Source organism: Mixophyes fleayi, chromosome 8 (assembly GCF_038048845.1).
Source record: "Mixophyes fleayi isolate aMixFle1 chromosome 8, aMixFle1.hap1, whole genome shotgun sequence".
In the NCBI taxonomy this organism is placed as follows: Eukaryota; Metazoa; Chordata; class Amphibia; order Anura; family Limnodynastidae; genus Mixophyes; species Mixophyes fleayi.
In genome coordinates this window covers 44,927,142-44,950,267 of record NC_134409.1, presented here as the reverse complement: position 1 = coordinate 44,950,267, position 23,126 = coordinate 44,927,142, and the positions used below count along the sequence as shown (strand labels likewise).

The following is a 23,126-nucleotide window of genomic DNA, read 5'->3' as shown; positions in this document are numbered from 1 at the left end:
AGAGCCCTGACAACATCTAAATTCTCCATGGAATTGTGGTCGAAAGCCGATGCCACCACCTGAAACACTGGAACTACAATCTTCTTGGTTCATGTGAAAAGCCGAAACGAAAGAAGGAATAGTCCGTAGAACCGCTCTGATCTCGTGAAAAAACAAATATGGCTCACGACAAGAAAGGGCTCCTAACTCTGACACTGCGAGACGATGCAATTGCCAGAAGGAACACTACTTTCCACATTGTGGGGCATATTCAATTAGCTTTTGGATTCGCGGTAACGCGCCGGAACAGCCGCGAAACGTAATACACGGTACCGCAATAACGTGGATTTTCGTTCGCAGCCCATAGGGTTGCGAACGAAAATCCGCGTTAATGCGGTGCCGTAATACCCGCAAGAACGCGCACTTTTCGCGGCAACGCGCGTTACCGCGAATCCAAAAGCTAATTGAATATGCCCCTAAGAACCTTAGATTTGCTGAATGTAATGTTTCAAAGGGAGGCCCCTTAAGCATATCGAGCACAAGGTTGAGATCCCATGGTGCCGTAGGCGGGGCATAAGGTGGCTGGATATGCAAGACTCCTTGTAGAAACGGGCTGATATTTGCACTATTTAAGGAGCCCAACCTGAGACCTGCATCCAGGCCATCCTGGAAGAATAAGAATGCCAGGAACCGGGAAAGTCGAAAGGACGATGTATGACAAGGCCGATTCTCACACCATCTGATATAAGTGCCCCAGATGCGGTGGTAGATACAAGTCAAAACTGGCTTACGAGCTCGTAACAACGTGTTCACGACTCTAGGAGAGAATTCTCTAGACCATCAAAGGCTGGCTTCAACAGCAATGCCGTTAAAGTTAGCCGAGGCAAGTCCTGATGTCGGAATGGCCCTTGGTCGAAATGATGTCTGCCTTACTCGTCTGAGAACAAGGTGAATCATGGGTATAGGGGAAACGGATATCCCAACCGGAAGTCCCAGGGCATTGTCATGATGTCTACGGCTACTGTCAGGGGATCCCTTGCCCTTGCGCAGAAACTTGGGACCTTCCTGTTGTGCTTTGACGTCATGAGGTCCAGGTACGGGAGACCCCATCTCCGGATCAGTGACTGGAGCCAAATCGAGGAGGCTTAGACTTAGAAATGTTCACTGGCCTGGCAAATCATATTGTCCAATTCAGGGCCAAGCAAACTTGTGCCTGAATAAGGTAACGTTTCAAGTGGTTTTTGTTTTTTTTTTAGATTTTGTATCCGCGTCCCAGGACCTCAGCCATAGGGTCCTTTTCGCTGTCACCGCGGAAACCTATATAGAGGAGGAAATAGGCTGCATTTTAGGCCGCCTCATAGAAGTATCCAGATGCTTCCTTTTAGATGCAACTCAAGGGGAAGCAATTCTGAATCCTGCAGTCCCTCGGCCAACTGATTTGCCCATGCTTCCATCGCTCTGGCAACCCACACCGATGAAAACATGGGTCTGAAAGAGGTACCTGCCGCAACAAAGATTGATTTTAACTGAGCCTCGACCTTGCGGTCCATGGCGTCTTGCAGGGCTGCTGTACCCAGCACCGGAAGCGTAGTGTGGCGAGCTACCGGAGTGTCAACCTTTGGTATCTGTTTCCTGCGGGCCAGGTCCTCTTCCTGTAGCTGGTACAGGGTAAGGAATCTCCTTGGAATCGTAAACTTCCGTTCTGGTTGTTTCCAGGCTGCTTCTGCTATGTCTCTTAATTCTACTAACTGTGGAAAACGGATAGTGCGTCTTCTCATTTTTATTTATTTTTTAAAAACCCTGATCCGAAGATTTTGGTTCATCCAAATCCGTAAGGTCCAATGCTTGCCTTACTGCTACAACTAGATCGTCAATGCCCTGATATTTAGAGGATTCTTCCGCTCCAAGTACTGGCACTCTATGCCTGTAAAGGAAGCGCCGGTTTTCGGGAGGCTGTCAGTGTGACAGCGGCTTGATTAAGCTGCCTGTCACGCTGTTAAAAACACTGCCAGCTCTGTCGGTGAGAGCCGTTCGGCTCTGACCAGACAGAGTAGTGCCGCTGCCCCATAGGAGTGTGTAGAACACACTCCTCAGATCCAATATAAAATAAAAATAGTACCCTAAAAAAATAAAGGGAAAATTGAAAAAAACTACTAGCACAAAAAAGTAATCCCAACTCCATTGGGCACTAAGTCTAAACTAGGGAGCTACAGTGTATTGTAAAGGGGAGGGGTCTGTCAGCATGCATACATTAAACAAGTTAACTAGTTAAGTGCCAACTCCCACGCTCCCCTCCACAACCCATGGTAGCAGTGTCCCCTCAGATAGGATGAAAGAAATTTTTGTATCACATTATGTTAATATTTATTAATTTTTTTTCTTGTTAAATGTTTAGGTGTGGAACAAAAAAGGTTCTGGTGAGAAAGGACGAGGTCAAAATTCCAAACTTCCACCCCGATTTGTGAAGAAACAGCAGCAGCAAGCGGCAGCATTACAGGCCCAGTCTTCTGGGTTAGCTGCTCAACAGGGTATGACCCAGACGGTACCTGGAACAATACCTTCAAGTCATCCTCCAGCACCTGTTCAATCACAGCCATCCACAAACGGCTCTGAGTTCCCTGGGCCTGTAAAAGCCCAGCCTCCATCTCAGTCACCCAACTCTCTGGGAACTGAACTGTGGGAAAACAAGATGTCCGCTCCAAGTGTCCTGAATGACCTGTCTAAGAAATGTAAGTACACAGTGTTTGTATAATGATCAAATGGAGGTGGAAGTGGGAAGCCTATACATAATAATAATAATAATAAATAATATTATTATTATTATTAATATCATCATCATCTTGTACAGCTGGAGAATGGAATAGATTCTCATTTTGTCTGAATGTATTTGAGATGTGATCTGTTTAAATAATCTGTTTAAATAACCATTCCTCTTGGTTTTTTTGGTTCTTTTCCTCCCCTATCAGTGGGTCCTATAAATCCTCCTCAGCCACCATCTTCCAGCGCCTGGAATAAACCTCTCACAGGATTTGTGCCAGCAAGCAGTTCCGAGGTACTATTCAGAATTTGCTACGCTGCATTGTCTCCTAGTTACATTTTACATAGATTTACTATACTTTGCTGTCATTCAAGAATATCTTTCTGGTTTAGATGGCTAAAAATGGTCAAGATGTTGCTTTAGACTTGACAAGGGAAGCTATTCAGTTTGGGGCCCCAGCGTCCAGCAGCAGTGACAATGAAGGTTCTCCATCTCTATCCGAGAAGACATCAGAGTCCCTTCCTGAACCAAAAGAGCAGAGACAAAAGCAGCCACGAGCTGGCCCAATTAAGACCCAAAAGGTAATTTTATTAGTGTTCTTTGCCTTAAGCAAAATCTTTTCTTTCTCTTTTTCTGTAAGTAGGGCAAAACAATCTTGTCAAAAAATTATATTTACAATAATGTTTAGGTCTGACGATGATGGGCATGTAAATATAAAACTAGCCACTTGTTTTTTGATGTCTTAATTATGTTTCAAGACTCAATTAATGGCACAAATGGATAAAATGTGTAGGGTGAAATGTTTTTACATGGGTAAAAATATTTTAATTTGAAAGCACCTCTATATTAACTTCTGAACTCTGCTGTAACGTGGAATGGCCATAACAGACGTGCAGAAATGTATTTTCTCTCTTTTGCCATGATTGATTGGGTACAGTTGTACATAGGATACATTTCGTCCTTTAACTTAGGTCAAGGCTGGATAAATTGATTGTATTAGGCAGTAAAGAGCTCTGCCAATTGAAGTCTTTAGCACAACACCTAAATTTAATGTGTTGTGGCTTTTTACAGCTTAACTGCCTACACAATGGATCAGCTAATTGTCTCAAACCAAATTGTTTGTACTTATAAAGGAGGTATTTGTCACAGGAGGATTTTGAGTACCAATGGTCCTGACACCTCACTATGCTCTGATCTGAGAACACTGGTCAGATGCTCCATTCTTTACTTCTGATACACAATTCTCCAGCAACAAGAAAATGTTATGGATTGTCAAAGGAGTGACCATTTTAGCTGGTTTCCAGACTTCTGCAGTGCTTGTAGTTTGGGGATATTATACAATAATGTGTTTACCTGGAATACTTTCAACATCCATTTGGGGGACACAACAACCTTAGAGAATGGAGACTATTCCAGGAATTATTTCTGCACAAATTCAAAAGGCCCCCCCCCCCCTCCCCTCTATATCCCCTCCCCTCAGGAGCCACACTTTTAAGTAAGTGCCCAAGGAAAGGAGTATGGGTGCTTCTTCACAGAGCTGCCTATAGTAGCATGAATTAATGCAGATGAATGTATCGGACCATCTTGAACATGAAATCCTGAACACCCAGCTTTGGGCGGACAGGTTCTAGATTGAGTCTTTAATGTTTGTCATAAACTGCCTAAGCAACACAAGTTTTTAGCTTCCATGGACATCAAAGATGCATACTTTCATGTCTCGATCTGGGAAGACAATCTGTGCCCAATCGGGTTCACTCTCAAATCTTACCATTATCCATCTTGGGCTAGACCCTTTGGCCTGGTAATGTCACAGAGGGTATTTACAAAGGTTATGGCTGTGCTTCTAAGATCTAAGGGGGTGACTGTTGTTACTTACCTGGTCAACCTGCTAATCAAGGGGATATCTTTGTCCCGCCTCCAATCACAGATGCCGGTGACATCCCAGACACTAGTGTCCCATGGGTGGATAATAAACTACCAGAAAATAAATCTTTTACCTGCCCAACAATTGTTCTTTCTGGAGGATAGTCTCTGTAGGGCAAGGAGTTTATTAAGGTCTCTTTTCTCTCAAGAGGGAGTCAATTATATTATGAGTGAAGGTCCTGGGGAAAATCGTCGCCACCTTCACAGGGGAGTTCCAAATGTGAAATGGAAAGGGTCAGACCCCTGCTTATTCAGCCAGCTCATCATGCTCCTCCACAGGATCATTACTCTCTTTCATCTAAGAGTCAACAGTCTCACCAAGGGTCTTCCCTTTTCCATTTGGTTCCTGTTGTCGTCAGGGCTGATTGCCCCGGTCCCGAAGGAGCAACAAGGTTTATGGTACTACTCAAAACCTATTTCTTGTGCAAAAACCAAATTTGTCCTTCCGACGCATTCTGAACCTGAAGTCCCTCAACTTGCACTAGAGGGTGGTCAGAGTCAGGATGGAGTCCATCTGTTCCATGATTACCTAGACAACATTTTGATAAAGGCATACTCTGCCCCTATTCCCCTGACGCAATTGCCAGTGGAAATGTTAGAATCGCAGGGATGGGTCATATATCAGAAAAAGTCCAGTCTTGTCCCGGCCTAGTGCATGGTTTTCCTGGGTCTCTCCGACACCAGGTGTCAGTGTGATTCTACCAGAGGAAAAGATTCTGGCCATTCAGAAACGGGTGAGGGCCTTATCTCTCAGACAGGTCTCCATCCTCCATCGCATGAAACTTACAGGGAGGATGGTGTCTTGTTTCAAAGCGATGCAGTTTGCTCGCTTCCATTCCCGAACATTCCAAAACGAGATCCTTGCCTTGTGTTTGAGATCCAATCTTCAGTTGGCGGTACATTTTATGAAACTCATCAGCCACCACAGGAGGCATGGACAGGTAATTGAAGGCGAGAAATCTCAATCAGGGGTGTCTCTTCTCTGTGTGGGACTAGATCATCATGACCATGGATGTGTGGGACTAGATCATCATGACCATGGATGCCAGCCTGCAGGGATAGGGTGCCGTGACAGTCTCTGTCTTAAGAGGCTTTGGTCCTGGGAGGAAGCAAAGTTACTGCAAGCAGTTTTCTGGTGCAGGCTCAGTTCCTCTTGTGGAACTGGCCCATCCAAATCCAATACGACTATGGCGTATATAAATCGCTCTGAGAAGGCCAGCAGTCCCCTAGCTATTTTGGAAGCGACCAAGATCATGCGTTGGGTGGAACATCCTGTCCTGGTGATCTCTGCTGTTTTTATCCAGGGGTGGACAATTGGGAAGCAGACATCTTGAGTCTTGCTATTCATCCCAGGGAATAGTTTTTCCATCCAGAGGCGTTCCACCAACTTGTGAAGAAGTAGGGACAGCCGGAGGTCGACTTGATGACCTCTTGGCTGAGCCATGAAGTAACTTGGTATTGTGTCAGAACCAGGGATCTGCAGGCATCTCTAGTGGATGACATGACTGCCCCCTGGCGGTACCAGCTAGTATATCTTTTCCTTTCTATCCCCATGTTATCTTGGGTGCTGAGGAAGGCCAAGAGGGAGAGGCTCCCAGTAACTCTGGTGGCACCAGACTGGCCGAGAAGATCATGGTATGCCAATTTTCTAAGCATAACGGCAGAATTGCCATGATGACTTGATGATCCTCTGAGCCAGGGCCCATTTTTCCACCAGGACCTAGCACATCTGGCTTTGACGGCTTGGCAGTTAAGGCTGTGATTCTCTGTAAAAAGGGTCTATCTGAAAAGATCAACCAGACCATTACCGGGTCATGAAACCGGCCTCTTCCAAAAATTATCACAGAGTCTGGAGGACTTGCATAGGCTGGTGTGAAAAGTGACATGCTCCCACCTCTTCCTTTTGTCTTGTCCTTTTCACAGGGTCGCCTCCACAGGGGTCTTGTGTTTCACTTTGACGGGCCTGTTCTGTGCACCAGGGCTTGTTTCCAGCCCAAGGTGTTGCCCAAATTTAATCTCAATCAGGATATTGTTATCCATGCCTTTGGCCAGGACTTGACATCAGGAAGAGTAGACTCTCTTCTCTTGTTGGATGTAAGGTGGATCAAGGCTACCATCCGTGGAATGGAACTTCAGTTGAACTGTTGTCTGATAGCAACCTGGTCTTCCGTCCAAACCTTCACCTGATTTTACAGGTTCAACGTCTTTCCAAACACGCCAATTTACACTGTTAGGTTTTGCAAGCAGCAGTATTTGAACGTACCCATCACTACGGGAAGCTTTGGAATGTCTTCATGGTAAGCATGGAATAAATAAAAAAAAGATTTTTATACTCACAGTAAAATCCATTTCTCTGAATCCATTTGGGGGACACTGCACTCCCACCATTATGTTCTGTTGTTTTTGGTTGCATGGTTCTTATTTGATTGCAACTCTTGCCCTATCCTTAGGGCTTTGTCAGTATAAAAAACTGAACAACCTCCGTACAGGGCCCATAGAGAGGAGGGAGCAAGCCAGACAAACTGTTAAACAACAAAGTGGGAAATCTGCGCTTCTGCACAAGTCCTGGACCACTTTGGCCCCAGATACAAAGTTTACAAATGATGGCAACATATAAACAAATGCTAGATAGTCTGGAAAATCAAGCACCAGATAAGGGCAGGGGTATTCCGAAAGAGTATACACAGAATGATATAATGCGGAGGAATAAAGTCTAACCGGAGTCCTTACCTCCGTTCATTCAGTTTTTCAGATTGATTGTAAACTGCAAAGCACTTGTGCCCAGCCCTCTCCTCTCGCAGGTCTTTCCATGCGCTACTTGGTTCGTCAGGTGTGTGCGTGCGCGTTGGTCTGATACTTAGCAACAAACAGTGTATCACTGTTTATTAGTCGCAATATATTCTAGTAAGAATGTCTGCATAAATGTGGATAAAAATGGTGGTAGGATCCTACGTGTTTCGCCGGTGTGGGCTTCCTCAAGGATCAATAAAGGCAAAGTTTGTTAAGTATCAGACCAACTATGGATGCGTTTGTGATGGTCCGGACCATACGTGTTTGATATTAGGTTGTATGTTTATTCGAATTGTTTTTTAGTTTTCTTTTTTTTGTGAGGAGGATTTATTTTTAGTGCCTTACTCCAAGCACAGTGCCCTCTATACCCTATGGTAAGCAGTGTCCCCCAAATGGATTAAGAGAAATGGATTTTACAGTGCGTACAAAAATCCTCTTATGTTGGTGCTGGACGAAATGTTTTTCTTCCTCTTTCTTTTGAATTACCCAGCTTTTATTATTGTAACGGAGGGTCTTCACAGGAGCTTGAGACTTCACTTTTAAAGTTGCAGATCTCTGTCCTGTCAGAACAGCCAACTTCCTTTAAAAGTAGACTGGTACTTTTGCAGGGAGCGCTGCATGCGCTGCCTTCATACATTCCCCAGATAGCTCTTTGGGACTTGAATTTGGTCCTGACAGCTTTACAACATCATAAATTTGAACCTTTGGAGTCTGTAGATTTAAAGTTTCTTACAGGGAAAATTGTTTTTCTCGGTCTCTTCTGCAAAAAGTTTCGGAACTACATATGGTTGAATATGGTTTATTTGTTGGATGTCAGTGATTACAATCTGAATTCTGGGCTTTCATTTCTTTAAGGCTGTGTTGAGTCATATATATTTGAGGCAGCCACAAGGTGGCACAATATTACCAGTTACAGTATGAAAGACCACAGTTGTTTGTTGGTCCTTTTCAAATTTATTTTGAAGCATTAGCGACATTGCAGTTTTATAGACTATTTACAGAAGATTGCAGTCGTACTGCATTTCTTTAAGAATAAAGCCTATGTCCATTGTAATTAAATAAGTAGGTATGCTTCGTTTGATATGTTTTTTAAATACAAATTTTTAATACCAGATTTTGTTTGTCAAAGAAATTCAGAGTCTGTGGAAACTCTAGCAAGGGTCTTATCTGATTGACTTAAATTAGTATGGTAATAGACAATTCCAACGACGGCATCAATCAGCTTACTCAATGTAGTTTGTATACTATATTGTTAAATATAAATATTCCTTTAGACACTGGTAAGCCTAAAAGACAAACTGGTCTTTGGTGAATTGTTATGTCTTATGGTATGTTTATGCCATTTGTATGGATACTTGGAATTGCCTCTAAAGCTGCATTTCTTTTTCTGATGTTTGTGCCATACCCCCTTTCTGCAGCAGTGCAGCATACATGTGCAAAATTGTTTGAAAGTCTATATTTGATAAGACTCTTTGGAAGAACAGAAATTGAAACTGTTACTAATGTTTTCATTGATGGGTTTCATTGCTAAGACAGTGTGATAACTGGGTTGGAGAGCGTAACTGCTCACTTATTTAGTGTTTTGTTTTTGTAAAACTAATCAACTACATTGTTGTCTAAGTAGTGGGTTAATTTTGTTCAGTTGTTAACTTTAATTGTTTGGTTTTCTATGTTGGTAATAAATGTGAGGATTTGTTAATTTTCCAGATCCAGGATCTTAATGTAATTCAGAGTAAAGAATATAAGCCAGGACCCATCGGCAAGGAACGATCACTTAAGAACCGTAAAGTGAAAGAGGTGCAACAGCAGTCTGAACCAGAGACCCAGGAAAAACAAATCCCGACTACAGTTCGGACGCCAGAACCGGTTCCTTCAAAAGAAAGTAAAGTTATAACAGAAGTGACCACTGAAATCACCAGTATACTGTCTGTGTCAGCACCAGAGTTTGGAACCAGCACTAAGGTACTGAACACATGATAATTTGTTTGCAGAAATATACATCTGCCCCTCCTTCATTGAGTAGACTGTCATTGCTGTTAATATATGATAATCTGATTAATGTAAAATATTTATTTTATTTTGTGTATCTCCAAAGGAGTCAGTTACGGATTACACCAGCCCATCCAACGCCCTTCCAAACACTGTATCATCAGGCAGCTCTAAAATGGAGTCTACTTTGGTACCTAATGTAAGCGTCTCCTTTATTTATTTATTTATTTTTAACTACTAGATTTTAATTCCTCAAATGGGCCTCTGTTCCTCCAAACAATTTCGACAATTAATCATGAAAATTGCAATTGTGCGTTTACTACTGTTAAGCATGTTTATAACTTCTCATTTTCCAGCAGGAAAATAGTCACATGCATAATGTATGTAACCTGTATTTCAGGTACCCCTTCCACACACGCTTCCTCTTTCTCGGAGGGAGACTCTCCAACAGGGTTCAGGCCTCACTCCAGTATCTCCTGCTACTGTTGACCTCACTCTTAAGGTATGTACTACATTTATAGTATTGAACCAGTGGTGGTAGAGCATATATCTACTTTGAAGTCCTGCAAAGGTAGGAACAAATTGATTTTTATACGCAGTGCCCCAAATCAGCTCTTGGGCGTACATCTTAGTATGAGCAATGTGGGGGGAGATTCATTTCCCCACGTGGCTCTTTAGAACAACGAGGGGTGCGCATCAATACCGTTAGTATAATAATTTCAACGCTGATTTTTTGCTTGCAGCTCCCTGAGCCCCGAGCAGAATCTGTTAAAATTACCATACTAATGGTAATGATGCGCACCCTAAAGAGCAACGCAGGGAATTGAATTTCTCCACATGACTCTCTAGCTGGGATTAAGTTTTGTATTTTGCACACACAAAAAAAGTAATCCCATGTCCTACAGAGTTTCTCAAATATTCGAAAAAACATTAATACCAACATTATCCTAAGCTAGCATCCCACCATCTATCATAATTTGGCCACCAGAGGCAACATTTCATTGGCATCTATGGTAGCTTTTATTTGGAGTGCAGTGTTGTAGTGAATGTACACAGTCACTAGGACATAGGATTTACTAGACCATATTTAGTGGGTCCAGACTTCTCTTCTTTTTTTTTTTTTCTTTTCTTTTCTCCTTCCCCCTTTTCTCTTTCATCCTCTGGGTTACACTAAAACAGTGGGTTTGTGCACTTTAAATCTTGCTCTAAAAATCACTTCCTTCCTCTACGCCGTAGATGCAGGGAGCTTCAAGGTTCGTTGGTTTTATTTTTGGGTTTTTTTTAATTAATTTTTTTGCATGTGGCCATCTGCATCTCCATAGGAGGTATCTGTAACATTCTGGTAACTCTGGTATGACCGGGAAGGTCGTGGTGCACAGATATGACATCTTGTTAATTCAGGGACTTGGTTCAGCTGACTTTAACTGTTTAGCTGTTGAAACAATGTTTCTTGGAACTTTACGGTCTTTGACGCCATGGTTCAGACCATGCTTAAGGCTAGAAATCCAGTTTTGGCCAGGATTTATCACTTGGATGTGGAAGACGCCTCTCCTTGACAGAAGTTCCCTGCAGACTACAGGGGTATAAAGAGGAAGGAGTTAGACTTTTAAAACTAAATTTAAAGTGTCCAAAATCCAGCTCTCTGTCTCTACTCCAGCATTCCAGTCCCAGGGAAAAGGATTTAACAGAAGTTTAAAAATCAGTCATAGCAGTTTGATATTGTTGTTATAATTTAGTTTTAATTTAAACAATACAATGTGCTGATTGCTTTAACAGTAAGATTAGATTTAACTATGAAATTTTTTATATAAATAGTATTGTTGTGGTCATTTACCAAAACACTATTGAATAGTCTAAAAATGAAGCCCCCTTCATTTGGTTAAGCTTATGGGGAGTAAGTTATGCTTATTAATTGAGAAACTTTACTTTACACTAGATGGAGTCTGCTCGCAAGGCATGGGAAAACTCTCCAAGTGTCGCCGATAAAGGATCTCCGATCACCTCTGCGACCCCTCCCACCAGTACATCAGCAGTAGGAGCTCCCTCTAATACCAGCAGCGGAATTGGTGTATCTGCTAATGGGAATAGCGCAGGTCCCCCTCCTCCAAACAGTGTGCCGTATAACTCTTTCTCCAGTGCATCTATGCCTCCCATCCCAGTGGCTTCGGTAACACCAACAACTTCTTTATCAGGTAATTGTAAATTGTCACTAAGGTGTGTTTTTACACTGTTTAGTGAAGTATATGCAGTGCATAAATTTGATCTCTCTAACATGTGTATTCTCTGCCTGTCTAGGTGCTGGAACATACACCACCTCCTCACTCAGTACAAAAACTACAACAACTTCAGATCCTCCCAATATCTGTAAAGTGAAGCCACAGCAGCTTCAGAGCAGCAACAGCATGCCCTCTGCTAGTCATTTCTCTCAGCTCAGCTGCATGCCCTCACTGATGACCCAGCAGCAAAGTCCACAGGTCTACGTTTCCCAGTCCGCAGGAGGTATGATCTGACTTTAACACACAACATTTCATCCTTTCTGAACAATATAGCTTTACAACTGAAAGTACGATTAAAAATAGATGTTGCATTTTGGAACAAATATCAGTGTATTTTTGTTTCTGCCTAGGAAAAAAATGTAACACTTATGATAAGTAGTACTATATTAGTGACAAATATTTAATAATGTGCTTTTAGGAAAAATAAATTTAGTTTAAGATACAACAATGACATGTGGTTTTTCTTTTGAGGAATCGACTTGAAAGCTGCCTATGTTTTTCTTATTTCTAGCAGCTTCTAAAATGTTTATTTCCTGTGGCTCAGGGCCGACAGCACAGATTCCTGCATTCTATATGGATACGAGTCACTTATTTAATACACAGCATGCACGATTAGCACCCCCAACCCTAACCCAACAGCAAGGGTTCCAACCAGGTCTCTCCCAGGTCAGTTATAATACATTGCTTATTTGTCTGGTTCACCTTTCTTTCTCTATTACTAGTTTAAATTGATCATTAATCCTTGTTTCTGACTACAGTAACTTAAAATTAGTGGCTTGATTTATATAGGTCAGTGTTACATAAATGTTTAGTGTCCTTTTAATTTTTATTGTCCTGTCTGTCTCTGTGATTGTTGCACATGTGTGGCAGGCATCAAGTGTCTAAGTTGATTTCTTCAGTTTTTAAATGTTAAAAGTAATTGTTCTCTAGTCCATAAAACTCTTCCCCTTGTGCCTCTTGTCCCTATTGTGTTACGAGAAATGAACCCGCTCAGTATACAGTGTTAATATGGTCGAGCGTAATCCACACTCCACTTCATTTTTATTTTTTTTTCCCCCAAAGATCCCTATCCCCATCTATGCTCCTCTGCAAGGGCAACATCAGGCACAACTTGGTTTAGCACCTGCTCCTGCTGTATCCCAAGCCCAAGAATTGTTTACATCTTCTCTGCAACCTTACAGGTAAGTAAATACTGTTTTACTTCGAGAAACCCATTGTAATATGGCTCACTTTGCGATTTCTATTTTTAAATTAATGCCACTGATTGAAACGTTGGGTGCAATAACATTATGAAACTTTCTTAACAATGAGTCTAAGACCAAGAATAAAAATGTGACTAAGTCTTGTTTACAATTTTAATATATGTCGGAAAGAGACGACCAGTTTCATTAAAAGAGCTTCCCATTTCAAAGAAACACTACAGTTTTAACAAAAGTAAACTTGCATCATGAACAGATTTCTTCCTTTTTGAGTCTTATCAGTAGTAGTAGAAGTCTTTTTCTGCTCCTTATATGAAGTGATAGAGAAACAACTTAGCTGCAAAAAGTAAGATTAGTGAGATTTTTAAAGTTCCGCCCTACTTCCTTTATTCATAAAGGCATCTATGTTCTTTGAGTGTTTACTACCAAGGAGGCCATTTACATGACAGATCTTTTGCGTGTTTTATCACTATATACCAATCCTCTCTTTTTGCGTTTTAATCTTTTTACAGGTCCCAGCAAGCATATCTACAGAGCAGCTTGTCTCAGCCTTCTCCAGTTGTTTTGTCTGGAGCAGCCTTACATAATTTCCCAGGCGTACAACACCAAGAGCTAGCTAAAGCTCAATCTAGTCTGGCATATCAACAGACAACCAATACACAGCCTATTCCTATATTATATGAACACCAACTCGGCCAGTCTGGTTTGGGGGCATCACAACTGATCGATACACATATTCTGCAGGTAAGAAATTTGTTGTAATATGGTTGAATGTTTGAAGACTGATGTACTATAGCCACAGGTTAATCGTAATTTTAGAAGGTATAACTCATTCTCAGTCTTTCCCCTTACAGACACGGCAGGGATTGGGTCAACCTTCAAATCTTTATTCTGGACAGCAACCCAGTCAAACGAGCTTTTACAACACTGCTCAGTCACCTACAGCTCTCCAGCAGGTGATTATAGGCATGACTTGGCAATCTGCTTAGTGCACATTCTTTCTTGTTTTTCGTTTTTTATTTTGCAGAAACTTTCATATATGATGAACTTGTATATTGTAATGCCCTTGTACAAATGTTCACAAACCGTATTTAAAGGTAATCTGTTTTTCTAGAAGTGTCTATCCTCCACTAATTGAAGCATGCACTTCACTAATGAATATAAAATTGGTATAACTCCCTGGCGCTTGATCAGAGGGGATAGCGGGTAATTGTCAAGGGTCAATTACCCGCTATCCCCTCTGATCAAGCGCCAGGGAGTTATACCAATTTTATATTCCAATAGGGCCGAGCTATCCCTATATCCCCCTACTCCCAGGTGGCTGCTTACCCACTGATATTTTTAATAGGGAGCGCTGAACATTCTTTTTCACTTCACTAATGAATGCTGTTTTTCAAAATTAACATCTAGTATATATGGTAACACAATGGTAAAGGAAGCATTTTATACCTTTCAATTCTTCATTATTTATGAATTATTCCTTTGCACTGTGAAAATTTGTAATGGATTGTATATTTATTAAAGTAAAGGGGTAAATTACGTTTTCCTCTTCAATACTCTGACAGCCAATACGATGGGCAGAATCTCCAGTTTAAGTAGACAGGTTAGAAAATGCTGAAAAAATAAAGCAACATCCATCAGCACAATTAACTATTTTTTTCTTTATTTTTTCGTTTCTGGATAACCCCACCCACACCTGCTGTGAACCTATAAATTGATTCAGCAAATTCCATTTCTGTAAGGTTACAAAATGCTCTCAGAAGGGTATATAAGGCAGCCCTTCTCTTCCCCTATGTCTTTTCCTGCCTGTAGTGATGGGTAGGCCAGGTAGTGTTTTGTTTTCTGTAGTGCAGTGGCTTAACTTCTCTTGGCTTCCAGTGATGCACCATCCGATGGTGTAAGACTAGGACTGGGCAGGCTACCTAGGGAGTTCAATATCAGTCTGGTACCTACAGGAGCAAATTTAGTGTAGGAGATTAAATTATGGCACAGATTTCCCACTCTAGTGGTCTGTGAGTGCGTCATGTCACCGGTCACAGGGTGCCAAGATGCATATAGTTAATAATGTCCTCTCACTCCAATACTCTTGTAGAGCCCGTGGAAGGAGGAAGGAGGACAGCAAGCTACTACAGCTTAGTCTGTGATAACCTTTTAACAATTAAGTCTGAACGGGTCTTTTGTACAACATGCAGTTCTCAACCATCTGAGCTGTTTAGTGAGCTTATATCCTGGATGAGAGAATCTTTTGTGACTAAGGAAGGACCTGTGTGCTATACAATGGTTAATGAGAGCAAGGTCTAGGACAAGCATGTATTTAAAAAAATAAAATAAAAAAAAATACTCTTTATTAGAATGTAATTTCCTCATGGAATTTAGTAGATTCCTATAGTAACACTCAAAGAGCTTACAGATACACCTGAAATGTTTGTTTAAGACAATGGAGATTTAACTTAAACACATACAAATCTATGGGTATGGATAAGAAATCAACTGCTATAGAGACTCAAATCCCTTTTTAAAGTTCGGAATAAAAAGGGTAGAGTTTTACCTGTACATCAGGTTATGAGAGAACATCTAAGAAATGGACACGTGGAAAATTGTCAGTCTAACTTAGAGAGTGGAACATTTGTATCAATTCAGTGATGATGCTTAGAAGGCTCAAGAAGTTTGTTCACACTAGATATTTTCGCATGGAGTATGTGAATTTGATCCTCGCAGCAATCTGTGAAACCTGTCTCCACCTAAATTGGAAATGGAACCTACCCATTTCATTGGCTGCCATGGAATATTTAATTGAAAACTGTAAGCATAGTTCACATTTTATGCCATGTTCTACTGGAGGACACAATATTCAAAGATATTGTATATGTATATGTGTGTTTATAATTCTGCCCCTAAGCTTATCTGTTAACTATTGTAAATTTCACATTTCCTACAGTCAGTTTATAATATAGACATTCATTGTTTTTGGTTTTGGGTTTTTTCTTGAATGGTGGTTGTGTGTTGTTGAGGTTGTTTTAACCTTGTATTTCCAGATGACGTTACCTTTACAAGGATCACAGCTGTCCTTGCCCAACTTTGGTTCTACTGGGGGGCAGCCCCTAATTGCTTTATCTCAAACTTTGGCACCTCAAGCTCAACACCAGAATCTCTCTAGGGCAGGCCAAGTGAACCAGGCTTATCGGGGCCTGATCCCTTCAGGCAATCAGCATGGAATGATCACTGCGCCTGGCAAGGTGACAATTGTAATTATTTTATTTGACTATATTTGGTGGGAATTCCCTAAAAGGCTTGATTTTGACTTTTTGTAAAGTATAATGTAAAATATTGGTGGCATTGCATATGGAGAAGAGTCTATTATTTAACTCTAGTGTTTAGCAGTCAGGATGAGCAGCTTTATTCCATAGTACCTGTATCCCCTTTCATTACTTTATTTGTTTTTTGTTCTATTGTGTGCTTTGGGCATTTCAGTTCATTGTGTTGTTTTTTTTTTTTATCTGCTCTCATTTAACACTGACTTCATCTGACTTTACTCTAACAAATCCCGCTTACTTCACTACACAAACCTTGTTTTTCTTCTTTATAAAGCGTTTGTATTGCAAAAGCTTCTATACACTTCCTGTGGTATCTGCCCTAGAGATTATCATTTCTAATTGCACCACAGAAGACCTTGTGCCTTATAAAAAAAATTAACGCATATTTCTCTTTCATAAATCCTCTTTTCCCAACCTGTTAAAGCATAGTTTTGCAACCAAGAACCTGTTTAAAATGACCCAAGAAATCTAAAGTCACAGCAGTTAGAACCTGATATAACCACTTACGGTTATGTGTACAAGCATTGTAATACTCTTGATGCAATGTATTGTCATGCTGGGAAATCATAAATTGTATTTTTTTTATGCATGTGAATAAAGTCATATTATGTGATGTCTCTCTGTCTAGATGACTGATATTGACCTTAAGCCTTATGGCAGTGGATTGGACCACATAAAGCCTGGTACACCACCAGTAGGTGGGAGAAGCACCACACCTACTTCGAGTCCTTTCCGGTAAGTATACACTTCTGCTGCATACAACCTTCAGAGTTAGTTTAAAACTAAAGTGTCAGTTAAATAAAGTTTTTAACCTTGTTAAAAAAAAAAAAATTGAGTGCTTAGAAACTATTACTGAAAATTACTATCTGTGATAAGTTTGTTAGAACTTGGTCACACAGTGCAATAAAACAACATCTTGGGTATTTTTTGTCTCGAAGACAAAACACCACCTATTAACACTGCAGCCTAAGTTATTGATTGATTTTGGTAAAATAAAATAATTCCACATACTTCAATGTAGGTGGCATAAGTGGTGGGCGGGCGGAAGTTGAGTATTTTAGGGCATTACTGTTAAGAATATGGAACAAATGCATAAAGGATATTTACTAGTCATAGTATTTGATGCCATTGCCTTCAGAAGCTGCTATTGAACCACAATTTAAGGTTAAAAATAACCTGTCACCACTACATTTCTTTAATCATTCAAGCATTTCTTTATGCTTCAATTCATCCTGCAAGCTCTATGTTAATAAGCAGATATTTATGACCTTAGAGTAATTGTCTGGGGGGCTGTCTCCCACTGTGTGCTGAAATCATATGGGTCTCGCGTCTATTCACGGTTAGCAGTGTATGCACTGATTTGCTAATAACCATTGAACTAGCACTTGTGTCTTCAATATTGCACTGGCTGACATACTCCATAATTAGGTAAGTCAGACCATGTTTGGTGTAGTTATTAGAGCATGTACACTGCTTTTTCTACCTTATGACAACAGATATAAAGTCATTGGTAGCAACACTGCGGTCTAGTTTTTAATGGTTATGGAGAGAAATTGCCAAGATTGAATAAGCTGATGTCTTTCTGTTCTGGATCTGGCTATACTGATTTTTTTTTAATGCTGTTATTTACTTTACATATGAAAGGGAATACTTATTAAAAAAATTAATATGACAGGTCCACTTTAATTCTCCTGAATCTACCCCCTAGTGGCCAAAACACATCAAGTAATGGGCATTTAGTTAAACATAGATATTATTAAATCTGCCATGAACTGGATAGATTTTATGGCTTAATTCCACCTACCTGTTATGTAACTTCAGGTAATAGGTGCAAATCTGTGCTTCACGTTTAATCTGCAGACTGATTTATGTGTGTGGTTTTTTTTGTTTGTTTTTGTACCTCTAGGGCCAATTCAACCAGCCCCAATAGCCAATCAAGTAAAATGAACAGCTTGATTTACCAGAAGCATCAGTTTACATCAACAGCAGCCAATGTAAGAATGGGTCAACCTCCCTTTCCTTCGCCGCAGTTCCCTCCTCAGGTAATGGTTCTAAAATGTAAGATTAAAGAATAAATCTTGTTCCTGTGTACCTTCTGGGCATACTTGCCAACCTTTGAAAAGGGAATTCTGTGAGATCCCGGGCAGGCAGTGTGGTTGGATGGCGGAGGGGGCGCGGTGTGGCCATTTTGGCCCCATCCCTGAGACAAACCATTATTTTGTCGCGGGGGGATGGTCAAAATGGCGTTATTTTGACAAGTATGTTGCAGTATGCGGGATACTTGCCTGCTCTCCCAGACATTCCGGGAGTCTCCCGGACATTCCGCCTGTAGCACCGTGGGACCTGATCTTGGTTCTTTTTTTTTTTTTTTTTTTTCTTCTGGGAGAGTTGGCAAGTATGCCTTCTGGGGCTGTGTGTGTGTGTGTATGGCTGCATTTCCCTCTCTTTATATTAGGACAACTAGTGTTATATTCATTCCTGTCCTAACTAACATAATTACACGTTCTGGCCATTTTGTGAGGTGATCATAAGATTAAGGTACTTATTGGCTAGATGTTTAAATGAGAGGATGGGGAGGAGTTGAAATTTTTATCCTTCTAAATCAGTGGTCAGGGAACAGGGGTAAATTACCCCAAATGGGGTAAAAATGAAATTCCTGGGGGCAATGCTGCCGATTCACATGCTGTGAGTTGGATTGTAGACCCCTTTAAATGTGAAATTGCTGTTGTACCAGAAGAGCTTCAAGGGTTGGCAGAGGCACTTCTTGAGCTTCGATGCAATAATGAAGCACGTATTGCATTTGAAAACAAAGCAGATCTGTCATATTTTTGGATGTCAACAGCTGCAAAGACATTCAAAATTGCACATGAGGAGGCAGTCAAAAAGTTGCTGCCTTTTGCAACAACCTACCTTTGCGAACAAGGATTTTCCACTCTAACGAACATAAAAACAAAGCAGAGAAATCGATTGGACGCTGAAGACTGTATCCAAATTGCTCTGACATCAAAATGCCCCAATATTGATGCTCTCATATCAAAAATGAAACAACATAATTTCTCCAAAACCTGAAGTTTTGAAGTTGAAGCTTTCAAAGAAATTTTGAACAGATTCAATAAAATGTTGAATTCCAATAATTAATAATATATAATTTCCTTCCTTTCAAATCAAGGGGGTAACATTGGCGTATTTAAATATATTTGGGGGTAAAAGGTAAAAAAGTTCCCTGACCCCTGTTCTAAATTGTCTGAACACAAGACAATGTATCTACATTGACACTTGGTTCTTGGGAAAAAAGTCTGTAAGCAAACTGGAAATTTGGTACATTCCCAAATGGAGAGAATGTCTGCAAAATGTATGTGGATTTGTGCAGAAGTAATGTAATCCAGTAACAATGAACAGCTGCAGTTATCTATACCCAAATATACACTAGTGGTAAAGGGCAACCCAGAGGTGGAACCCTCACGGTCGGCTAGCAAGGGTTAAAGGTTTTTTTTTTTGTTTTGGAGAACTTCTGTTTTGCTTGTTCTCCCTTAAAATATTATTTGTAAGACGTTTAGAAATCTAGAAAAAAAACAATTATAAAATTGGTATGGCATTGTAAAATGCTTATGAAACATTGTTGTTAAATCACTTAGTTAAGACTATTCCTTTTGTAATTGTTTGATGGGCATCATAGAAAGGTCAAGGTAGGAGACGGAAATGCATAATTTTTTTTAAAAAAAATTAAACATTTTTTTTTCTTTCCATCAGATACTTTCACAGCCTAATCTGGTTTCCCCATTGGTCAGAGGACCACACCCAAATACCTTCCAGCCTTCAGTCCAACGCCCACCGTTACCAATGACCAGTCAACTGCCCCCACAGATGCCAACAGGCTTAATGAACCATCCGCGACTTCATCATGTCTCACGTGCCCCTCCTATGCCTCCTTCTGGGGTGCGAGTTAATGCTGCTATAAAGGCAGAGCAAGATCTGAAGGTCAGTATGGCTTACTTGCATTAAATGATCCCTATATTCAAGTGTTAACCATATGCAATGTTTTATTCAATCATCAGTAGTTGCCAAAAAATTGGCACAGCAATTTGGCATTCTTGCCTGGTAGGTGGCATGGTTCTGTTGATGTCAATGGAGCAAAATACCTTAAGTAAACAGCATCTGCAACTTGTAATGAAAAATGCAATCATGCAGTAAAAGTAAGGTTCTGTATGCATAATAAATTGTTTGTTTTACTGAACATTTATAGAGAGAAGATCGAACAAAACTAAACCCTAGTGATAAATAGGGCACATCTTTGGTATAAGCAGTTGAGTGTAAGTGCCATTTTATTATTCATGCATACTTAGATTTTTTTTTTTTTTTAGAACTGCATGACAGGTACACGTTTTCTTTCATTGTACAGACTAAATGAAATCCTAATTGAAACGTACAGTTATTAAAACACAGCAGAAACTAAACAGATTTATTACATAGTAAATGCAACATGTTTAATTATAAATGTTCAGTTCTATTTAGGTGTCCCGGTAATTAGTGCGCAGCATAATAAAATGCCACTTATAATGTATATAAGACAGTTTAATTTTTAAAGAAAAATAAATACAATATTTAAAAATGGCAAAATCATATTTTCATTTCCAGAGTTGCAGTATGATGTATAATGAAACAAAGGCAAATGTGTGCACAACTTGGCACATCTTCATTTATGGAACACGGTTTTTTCTTTCTTTTTTTTTCCTTTAAGGCAAAACAGAGAGCAGAGGTTTTACAGTCAACACACCGCTTCTTCGAGCAGCAGCAACAACATCAGCAGAGCAAACCTGTGATGCCCAAACCTCAAAAAACCACACCGGGCCCTCCAAAGCCTTCAGATGCCATGTTGGATCCTTCCATGGTGTCTCAAGAGAAGATAGAAGAGAACCCAGCTTCATTGGCTTCAGTGCCGACCTCCACTAAACCCATCAGAACTGGACCAATTAAACCTCAAGCCATCAAAACTGAAGACACCAAATCCTAGAGACACCCGGGGAAGGTTCTGTTCTAAGCACTACACTGAGGTGTATTGATAATGAGGTTTTTTATGTTTACTGAAAGACGCAACAGCTGATCTAAAAGTAGGAAATTGGAATAGCAGAGTTTAGTTAGCTATTATGTGAACGGCACAGTGTCTGCTGTGGCTATCCTTTCAGCATTTCAAGGTGTGAAAGGCAAAGGACATTTTTGTTTAGAGTTCTTTGGAATCTTCTAGTTTTTACTCTGTTTGTCTGTGACTGTTTAGAGAGTGCAGCCTAAATGCAGGCTTTCAGATTTCTGTGTAAGGGACTGTGTACCACCTGGGAAGGCTTTACTCTGAATGGTTAATTAGAAACACTACCCTGCAAGGTTATTATTGTCATAGCCATGCTAAAGCAGGGTGAGTTCAAGTGCAACATGTTGATATATGTATACCCAAACACGCTTTATGGTCTTGTTTAGGGTTACACTGTTGGCTTCGTCTCACCCGCTGTGTTTGGTCTCCCTGTATATGGCTTTCCAGTGTGTGTGTGTGTGTGTTGGGCCCTAGATTACTAGACATTCATTCTCTCAAGATGTTCTCAAGCAATTAATGTACAGAATCACACGGACCAGACTCAAGAAGGAGCATAAGTGTTACAGGTTGCACGTGAAATGAAGGCATTAAGCAATTGAGCTCATACTGTTTTTTTTTTTTTTTTTGTTTTTTTTTTTTTATAAGGCATTCTCAGTTTAAACAAACCAACAAACATACAGACGTATGGTCCACTATGTAGTTTCATAGACAGTGACCTAGCTGCTGCTTGAGTTTGTTTCCCTTCCTACCTGCATTTTTATTTTGTTTTTTGTTTTATTTGTAAACAATTTAAACTATGCCAATGTTGCTGCTGTCTTAAAATATTTCAACACCTTCACATCACTATACTGTACCTTTACAATCTGAAGATATCTTGTAAATGCAGCTTTGTTGTGGTAGGGCTGTTGTCATTAAACTTAAACACCTGTTTTGTCCAATAAAGGGTGACTTTTTTTTTTTTTTCCCCTAAAATTTCTGAGAATTATTGAAACATCTAACAAAGAGGGGGCACTGTGGAGATGGTAAAAGAGATCTGCTTAGGTAGGTTGTAATGGATGCAGATACATGGAGCACTATAAGAAAATATTTGTGGGTCAATCATTAAAGCTTGTAATTCCATCAAACAACTTTATCGGCAGTAGGTTTCTAAAATACAAAAAAGTGGAGTCTGACTTATCCTGGCACAGGTGATATTCCATTTAGTATTGAAATGCCTGTTCTAATTCGTACGTTAAATAAAAGCCACATTTACATTTAAAATAACTACCCAGATGTTTTTCATATCTTCACTTGACTTGCTGTACAGAATAGGCGCAGACAGAGAAAAAGCTGCAGTTTAGTTGTATTTTTTGTTTGTTTTTTAAATATAAATATATATATATTTACTTTTTTTTTTCTTTTTAGCTGTGATGTCATCTTTTTGCAAATAAATGGGGGCAACATATGACTTCCACTCATCTTTTTGGCATTGTACAGAATTGACAGCCAACCTTAGCCCTGTTCTGTTAAGAGAAAAAGAGAAATGCATTGTATGAAACTATGTAAGGTCTTTATTTACACTATCCGGGTTTGATTACAGGAACTAATAAAGTATTCTCTAAATAAATGATGTCTGTTTTGAACTTCTCTTTTTCGTCCCGGCCATTGACGTAAGTCCTACATCATGACCTGTGCAATATTTTGTACGCCACCAACCTTTCATCTACATTGCATGGCACTTTCTCCCATATATCATTATAAGTCCTCTGTGACGGGATAAAAATTCTAATGACATGATCATGATGGTCTGGATCTGGTATTTACATGCTCCACCAT

The 23,126-nt window shown here is 40.2% G+C and overlaps 1 protein-coding gene across 8 annotated transcripts in view; it reads left to right on the top strand.

The window, feature by feature from the left end:
* Positions 1-22,917, top strand: part of PRRC2C (proline rich coiled-coil 2C) — a 71,008-nt gene extending 48,091 nt beyond the window's left edge. For 3 of the 8 annotated variants that reach the window (XM_075182469.1, XM_075182467.1, XM_075182465.1), the window contains exons 19-35: positions 2,375-2,708; positions 2,946-3,031; positions 3,130-3,318; positions 9,158-9,412; positions 9,546-9,638; positions 9,840-9,941; positions 11,376-11,631; positions 11,735-11,938; positions 12,227-12,381; positions 12,778-12,896; positions 13,427-13,658; positions 13,769-13,870; positions 15,950-16,159; positions 16,857-16,963; positions 18,135-18,270; positions 19,979-20,206; positions 20,967-22,917. In XM_075182469.1, the coding sequence (XP_075038570.1) occupies positions 2,375-2,708; positions 2,946-3,031; positions 3,130-3,318; positions 9,158-9,412; positions 9,546-9,638; positions 9,840-9,941; positions 11,376-11,631; positions 11,735-11,938; positions 12,227-12,381; positions 12,778-12,896; positions 13,427-13,658; positions 13,769-13,870; positions 15,950-16,159; positions 16,857-16,963; positions 18,135-18,270; positions 19,979-20,206; positions 20,967-21,239 (3,081 nt within the window). In that variant the 3' untranslated portion in view covers positions 21,240-22,917. Of the gene's footprint in view, positions 1-2,374; positions 2,709-2,945; positions 3,032-3,129; positions 3,319-9,157; positions 9,413-9,545; positions 9,639-9,839; positions 9,942-11,375; positions 11,632-11,734; positions 11,939-12,226; positions 12,382-12,777; positions 12,897-13,426; positions 13,659-13,768; positions 13,871-15,949; positions 16,160-16,856; positions 16,964-18,134; positions 18,271-19,978; positions 20,207-20,471; positions 20,539-20,966 lie in introns of all 8 variants that reach the window. The other 5 variants (XM_075182472.1, XM_075182471.1, XM_075182470.1 and 2 more) reach the window with 5 other exon arrangements.
* Positions 22,918-23,126: the final 209 nt, after the last annotated feature.